We start from the raw sequence: 8305 nt of genomic DNA, 5'->3' as shown, positions 1-8305 counted from the left end.
GAACTAAACAGTTTTAGACAAAAACTGATTTAAGGGGGAGCTACAAAACCGACTTAATACAACCATTTAGTTAGGTTTTATGTAATGCTTTCTAAAAATATAAAAGGATAAACGAGATATTACTACATTCAGATCAAAGTTCGTTGATGCAAGAGAAATTAGAGCTATATGATACTGTAAATGCATTTACATAAACAGAAATTAGAACATACCTTGAAGTGAGCTATTATGTTTGTTAGGCCACCAGTGACAATTTAGGGATAAAGCTAATATTCCACAAATTAAATCTGAAGCACACAATAAATATGGAACCTACCAACAACACGAAATAAAATGTTAAATGGTTCAAGGGATGGAGTACTTTGTTCAATCCCAGCTTCTACCCTTTTATGAGTATGCACTAGACACGATGAAAACATATTTACAAATGAACAAGAGATTGGTTTCCCCCCCTTTTCTCTTTTTGGAATGGACTTATGAACAATGTGGGTACTTGTGGGAGGTGTAAGACATGGAGAACGAACCGAGAGTTAACTTAGATCAATACCGACCCGTTCTGTATTTCCTCTTTCGAGTTAACTTAAATCAATATCGACCCGTTCTGGATTTCCTCTTTCGCTTTGCTGACCGACAAGTTCTATGCCAAGCTGTCCTTTGTCTCCGGCCCCGAATGCATATAGTTTACCTGAATGTGTTAAAGCAAAGGTATGTGCATTCCAGTATATGGAGTTGGTGAGGCTAATCTGAACCACCCTCTCATCAATGTTCTTCAATGATGTCACCAGCTCTGGACTGAGTACATTTGTATGCCTGTTGGGCTGTAAACAGAAACAATTCAGTTCAGCAGTCATTCAATCAAAAGGCTTAAATCTGTAGGCTTTATCTTAAATAAGATTTTTTATTATAATGAAGTACTGAGACCTCTCATAACCATGTCCCAAGTTCGGGACAGATACTTGACCAAAGCAAGCTTGGGCAAGGTGCGGCTTTAAAAGGGAATCACGGTCAGTGGATAGTCATTCAATATGAAAAAAAAAAATCCTTCAAATTGGCTATGTAAAATTGTAAAAAGCATAAACAGGCATGCCAAAATTATCATACAGTAGTTTTTTTTTTCTTCCTTTTCTTTTTGCCCATGAAATGCATGTATTAGAAGCTTCCCGAACAGTATTGATGTAAGAAAATCACAATATTATTGAGATTTTATCAAGAAATAACAATGGATAAACACAATTTTTGAGAAGACACTAGGTTCAATATGGAAAAATTTTGAGGTGTCGATCAGAGGAGGCAATCAAGACCATGCTGAGACAAGGAATCAAGTTTATGTACAGTGAGAGGAAGCATGCCAAGAACACAGCACTGCCACTTTTATCAGTTGTTCAAACTATAATGGCATATAACTTTGGAGTAAGATCTATGAGTATTACTGCTGTCTGTGTTGAAACTATCGGTAAGTAAACATTAGAATTTTTTAAAAATTAGTCATATACCTGACCCTCCACAGCAGTAGAATGCCCAAGACTAGAAGATTCTCCGCATCCAAATGAGTAGACATCTCCTTCAGCTGATACAACGAAAGTGGTATAATCACCAGTGGCAACATGGACAGCCTTGACTTTGCTCAAGGAATCGACCACCTTGGGCATGGACTCACATTCCTCATTCCCATGACCCAAACAGCCATAACGGCCCCATCCCCAAGTGCACACCCGCCCATCTCGACCAACAACAGCAGCATGCCAAGCACCAGCAGCCACTACCATAGGTTGTAAATTTAAGGTCTGAAACTTTTCAATCAACCTAGGATGCCTTTCATCAGTCCTAGAACCATGGCCGAGCTTTCCTCCTAGTCCACACCCAACAGAGTACACAGACCTGCATTAATAACAAGCATCATCAATTAACTAGAGAAAACGGATACATAATATATAGAGAGAAAGTGGGAGAAGAGGAGAAGTACAATAGAGGAAGATAAAAGAGGAAAGATTGAAAAGCAAAACAGACTAATATAGCTATGGGAATCAATGTGTCAAGCTGCTCCAAGGTGGTTGTAGCAAGCAAGAGGCATAGAGGTGATGGCAAAGGGATAGAGGTTGTATAGACATCATTTGTTAAACATTTAGCACAAAAACAAAAACACACCAGCAACCTAGTACAGGATACAGTGGCAATTTATGAGGCCCAAGTATATTCAAGTAGCTGACAAATGGTTGTTATGGTAATCAAAAGTATCATGTGTTCTTGAGCTCGTACGGTGTTAGAAGATTTATATGTATTCAAGATGACACATCCAAAAACTCAGATTTTCATTCCAATAGCAAATATATGAACAGGGTGATGCATCACAAACTGAGCCAAATTTCAAAACAATCTCCTGCCAGTTGAAGTTGATCAGGTATTTCTTGAAAATAATAAGATAATCTATCACTTACATCTATTGTTATTGGCAAAAGGAAAAGAAATATGCAGGAATTTGTACGTTTAACTGCAATTTCACCATATATCAGCAGAGAACTACAAGATTTTGATAATGAAAGAACATAACAATGTTACAAAAACTTACATTCCACTAGGTTGACATGCTAATGCCAGAAGATAGCAGTAGCCAGCAGCAATCTGAACAACTGGTATATTTTCCAGAGGTCCCAAAAGAGGATGAGGCTCCAAATCAGTTGATTCAGTCTGATGTCCTAGTTTCGCATCATTCCCCCATGAAAATGTATAAACTCTACCTTCTCTAGATAGAACAGCTGTGAAGAAATTCCCAATTGCTGCTTGAACAACATAAATGCCCTTCAAGGACTCCACAAGCTGGGGAGTTGTCACGAGCTTTGCCCCTTGAGCTCCGTATTCGGCTTCCCCGAATGAGTCCTTACCAAATGCATAAACACGTCCAGCATCACTTATCAACATGGTTCGTCCTGCCCCTGCAGCAGCTTGTATGATCCGGATGCCTTGCAATGATCTACCAATGAGCAAATGTTTCAATTTTCATGCTCTTCTTAACAATGTGCATTGGATTCATGAAAAAAATCCAAAAGAAAGTCCTCCATAGAATTTTGTATATGGAGGAAGAGGTTGACTCCTGTCATATAACGAATCTTGATGCACACATCACTAGTGTCCATCTATAGTACACATCACTACTGTCCATCTATAGTGAGTAGTGATATGTCATGTGTCATCCTCTCCTTCCTCCGTATAAGATATTCCATAGAGGGCCCTCCCTAGGAATTTCTCCCCATTGTTGTTAGTATAAAGCATTTAAGATAGTAAAAAGTACTTGATATGGCGCGGTCTCCACTCCTCTTCTAAGTTTCCATGGCCAAGCTGGCCCGAGCTATTGGAGCCAAATGTATAGACTGCTCCACTCGAGGTGACCGCAATGCTGTGCCCGGGCCCAGCAATAGCCTGCGACTTTTCCCTGCGGCAGCACGCTTCACCTGCCAGCAGGTACCTAAGCACCAGCTTCCAAGAACCGCCACACCTTTGCTTAAGGCTAAGCTTTTCTTCTTCTGTCATTGGCTTAAAAATGGCTCTTTTCTGGCACATATCCAATGCAGCAAGCTCCGCAATGGAAAGCTCAAAGTCGGGGGGAAAGTTGGCAGGTTGCCTGAAGAATGTACATGTTGCCTAACATAACCAGCAAAATCAATCAGTGGCATTATCAGCTCTAAGATGATGGAATAAAATAGAAATTGGTTACTTGCCTCGAGGCTCGCGAGATCCTGTGGTTCCAAATCACAAGCAGTCAGGACATGGAGAACAATGGAAGGATTGGTTGCAAGGGGGAATTCCCCGGGATGAGCATCACCAAAGCAATGACGTTGGATTCGTTGCAAGCTTTGCTGCAATGGAGTGACGAGAGAGAGGGACTGGTCTATAATGTAGTGAATTGAAGGAGTGGCTCCGCTCGTAGAGGCATCCATTTGGGCACTGCAATTAAGCTCGAGCAGTGCCCCAAGTCTGATCAGATGGGAGATTGAAATTCACTTCACTTCCTTCAGTTGAATCCCAGTAAGAACTATCGTGGAAACCAATCTACAACAAATTCAACAAAAATAGATAAGAGATGGAGGAAGACCAATCAATAATTCATATTCCCAAGATGAATGATCCCGAAAACATCAATGTTTATAGTTTGCAAAAATAAATGTGCAAGCTACATGCAATAATTTGTCAGATACACCGATGCACAAATAATCAAGCTACAGCAGAATGCAAGATCTTCACCAACTTGAGAGAAGCAAATGAAAATTGGGACCGATACAGTTGAAAGAGTTAGCTTAAGATGAATCCATTTGCGGCGAAGCAGATACATACATAGATCAAAATAAGGAAGCAGAATTGCCTATCAAGGACCAAAGGATCCTATGTGAATTATACCATTACTGAATTAAAGCATATTCTTCATCCTAAAGACACCAATAAAGAAAGGAATTCCACATCAAAAAGCGTACTTTTCCTAAACATCAGATAATCTCAAATTCCAACCCCCCACCTTCCACCAGATATTGATCAAAATTGATCAAACTTGAACAAAATGGTGCAACCTACCACCATCAATATAGCCAATAATGACTAGATCTTCATGAAACAATAGTCCGATCGCTTTCATACTCATTTAAAGTAGCAAAAATCAATTACAAGTCCATGAAACAGAGAACATATAAGTTTGTCCCCGATGACTAAAAACAGAACACGCCCAAATGACAAAATCAAAACTTTAAAACACCCATCAATCAAAAACCAGTAATGATCGAAAGACCATCTATCCATCGATGAACAAAAAGCCATCAAGCAGTAACAATTAGCAAACAGAGATAAGATAAGAAATTAAAGAAAACTACCCACTTGTTACAATTACAATAATTACAATCAGAGGATGGATCGGGTCAGATCGAGATGAACAAATGGAGAGATCAAATCACAGCTTGCATCAAAGTCCATTACTGAGATCATTGATCTGCCAACAAAATATGTCAGTTACTCTCTCTTATCTCCCTCTGTTTCAGCTTTGGGCCTTGGATTTATCTGGTTTCCGATTGGAATTAGAACTAGAATCAAATAATTTATGAAGGAAGAGGATAGAAATGAGGAAAGAGGAGAGAGAATTTGTTGGGATTTTCCTCTTCTTTCTTTGTTTCTGTTTTCTTTCTTTAATTTTCCTCTCAAAAGTTATGAGAGAGAGAGAGAGAGAGGGGAGGAGGAGAGATGAGGTGTCCGCTATGAGAAGGGTGCTGAGAGATTTTCCCAATATATACGCATGTGGAGTTGCCACGTCAATTGTGGAGGATTTAACCGCGGTGAGGATTTAACCGCGGTGAGGGGTTGAGCGCAAACTCTGCCTCTCTCTCTACCCCCTCCGTCCAAACCCTCCCCCTATCTTGATTGATCATCTTATCACATGTATGTGGGTTATTTTTTTCACTATTGGTACCACAAAATTTATCCATTGTTCCATTTGATTTTCCAAAGTGCTTTTTAACAATTTCATCCCTAAAAGTTTAAATTTTATTTTACTTTGACTTGATATCTCGTTTGGATTTCGTTAGATTTTTTGTTAAATTTATCTCTTGTTCTTAATATGAGGTACATTGTTTACTGATATATCATTAGCAATTGTGTGGAATAGATCTGAATCAGAGTGGATTCAACTTAGGCTAGTGTCATGTGACACGCTTTGCTCATGATCTGACTTGACACCATGAGAAAAAACTCTCACACAATAATCTGTTAGCTGATATTGTATTTGATTTGACCATGTGGTTAACAGTGCACTTAAATCCAGTTGTTTCTTCTGCAATTATGCATTTAAGCTCCGACATGTAGTGTTACTATTGATGTGGTTCCCTACTTTTTCAATAAACGATATCAATTTGAGAATGATTGCAAACTTGTCTATTATTAATTATATACTAACACCGCTTTTCATAAAATTTATACATCCGCCACTAATCTAAATATAATAGGAATTTAATAAAAAATCTAATAAAATTCGATGGAGGGTAGGAATATGAAATGGAAGTAACAAAGTGTTAAAAAAATACTTCGTGGTATCAAAGGGGGCGAAATGGGTAAAGCTTGGGGAACCGAAGTGAAAATAAGTCATGCATGTATAATGTACATGGTAGGAGGGTAGGGATGTAATAAGATAAGAATACATATACAGACACATATTAAATATTAGTACTTATGTAAGACTATATCATGTTATCCGTACATACAAAGTAGATGACTAGACAGGTGTGTAAAAAGAAACAAATGTCTGTATGCATAACAAAATATGTACTCAGTCGGAAATTAATGCAAATATCTATATATCTATATCTGTTAGGGTGTATGCTAATTATCTTAAATTTGGGTAGGATAAAGATAATTTTGGTAGTATATAGCTATGGGTAATGATCTCATAAAATATTTGAATTTTTTTATTTCGATATTCAAATAAATGAAACAACTTTTGTGATCTATAACTTTAGTTTTTTTAGATAAGTGTGATAGACTCTCGTTGTATAATTTTAACCAATTTAAAGGGAAACATGTGAAATAGGGATAGAGATTCGGAAAAATAGTGTCAAGGCACTAAATATAAGGACTTGATGTGCCTCAGACCCCATTATTTTCATCCTTGTGTATAAACCCAAAAGTCAAGGCAATATTGTATCAATGCCCTTATTCCTCTGCCAACTAAGCGCAAAGAGAGGAAAAAAATCAAAAAAACCCAAAAATTCATGGAGATCACAACCATGGTGAGATATCTCCTCTATCTTCCTCCTTCCAACTCAACACTCTCCTTAAATCCTCGTCCCCAACCATTGTTACTGGCACCGTTGTTAATTTTATTGCTCCTCCTCTCTCCTAATCCTCACCTTCATGGTTGCTCTTGTATCCTCTCCTTGTCTCTCCTAATTCTAACTCTAACTCTAATCTTCCTCCAAATACAATGCCCCCTTTTCCAATGGCATCTTTCCTCCATCACTGTAGTACCCGTTCCAAATTCTCACCTAGATCTAAACCTAGACCCACCTCCAGCTCTGCCAATCCTCCGTCGTCGATCCTCTCCTCCCCAACCATCACCACTGACCTTAAATGTGTCCTCTACAAGTTTGAATCAATGGCGATAACAATATCTCCTCTTCTGATCTCGCCGCCATCTTCTCCTCCCTTGACCACACTCTCCCCACCTCTAAACTCTCTTGCATGATGGCGGAGACCGTCTACGACATTGATGTATTCATGGACCATGATAGTTGCTCATCACTTGTTTGATGAAATGACTCAAAAACCTTTCAATTCATGTAACACTATTGTTATGGTGTTCTTGGCTAAAGTGTAACCCTTTTGCCAGCAACGGACGAGTGTACTTTTACCTGCAATGCCCCCAATCAAATTGGCTGTCAGAGACCAACAAGGATTCTAACTTAGCCGACTCACCGAGTCGATATTCCTTCATGTCTACTCGAATGGTAGAACTTGTTGGCCCTCTTGTTGAAGATGACTCGCAACGAGCCCACTCGACCAATTATTTGACGCCTCACGAGGACGACTCGAAAGGCGTTACTTCTCGGCGAAGCTAGAGGATGACTTTAGCCTCGAGCCTCTCCCGTTAACACAACATTAACGTCACATTTAATGTTTGGCAGGCGCCATCATACATCTAGCCCCGATAGCCTTCATGACTCATCGGATCACGTTGGCACCGACATGCCTCAGATCGCTTCATATTTAATGCTGAGGTGATCTCTCCTCCACTCAATTACTGGCACGTGTAAAGTAAGTGTCGATACAGCCGCCAGCCCATACTTCTTCATCATTGTGCTGTGCTCGGCTGAAGTGACGATTCTACTCTTATACCATCAGTATAAATAAGAGGTACTATTCTAACAAAGGAGGACTTTTTTGACTTTTGGATCTTTTTCCAGAAATCTAATCTTCTAAGATATATCTGCAAATTATATTGCACAATAAAAACTCTCACAATTCTTTTTCCTCACTCAAGTTCACCAACTAACTTAATCCTTGGAAGAACCACGAGGAAACTAAGCCCCGTCCTCTCACGAGTTTTTACTTGTGTAGGCTTTAACCACTCAACTCAGAACTAGATATTTGGGGAAGGAAGCGGCCCTTCATCAATCTTGCCCCTCATCAATCTCACCCCTATCCAACCATTTTAATTGAATGTATAATCATTAAACATCAATAGTTTGGAGCTCACCGTGGGGCTGCTTTCTTTTTCGAGAAAACATGTCTGGTTTCGAGCATGGGTCTGATCAATCTCGCCCTGTAGAATCACACCAGA

At 39.3% G+C, this 8305-nt stretch overlaps 1 protein-coding gene across 1 annotated transcript; it reads right to left on the bottom strand.

Annotated features, from left to right (window-relative positions):
* On the bottom strand, window positions 220–5223 carry LOC109823732 (ultraviolet-B receptor UVR8). Its single transcript, XM_020390088.1, has 6 exons — window positions 4858–5223; window positions 3714–4044; window positions 3287–3636; window positions 2567–2968; window positions 1494–1878; window positions 220–818 (listed from the first exon to the last, which is right to left on the bottom strand). Exons 2-6 carry the CDS (start codon window positions 3930–3932, stop codon window positions 576–578), a joined length of 1599 nt encoding a protein of 532 aa, XP_020245677.1. The 5' UTR covers window positions 3933–4044; window positions 4858–5223; the 3' UTR covers window positions 220–575.

The sequence above is a fragment of the Asparagus officinalis genome, chromosome 9, assembly GCF_001876935.1.
Source record: "Asparagus officinalis chromosome 9, Aspof.V1, whole genome shotgun sequence".
Taxonomy (NCBI): domain Eukaryota; kingdom Viridiplantae; phylum Streptophyta; class Magnoliopsida; order Asparagales; family Asparagaceae; genus Asparagus; species Asparagus officinalis.
Note: the sequence above shows the minus strand (reverse complement) of the source record. Positions and strands in the feature narration are given on the sequence as shown.

Coding starts and splice junctions, on each gene's coding strand:
- LOC109823732 (XM_020390088.1), bottom strand. CDS start 3,932: ATGGATGCCTCTACGAGCGGAGCCACTCCTTCAATTCACTACATTATA. Junction 3,637..3,713: donor AGGATCTCGCGAGCCTCGAG/GCAAGTAACCAA, acceptor TGGTTATGTTAG/GCAACATGTACATTCTTCAG. Junction 2,969..3,286: donor TGGAGACCGCGCCATATCAA/GTACTTTTTACT, acceptor GCTCATTGGTAG/ATCATTGCAAGGCATCCGGA.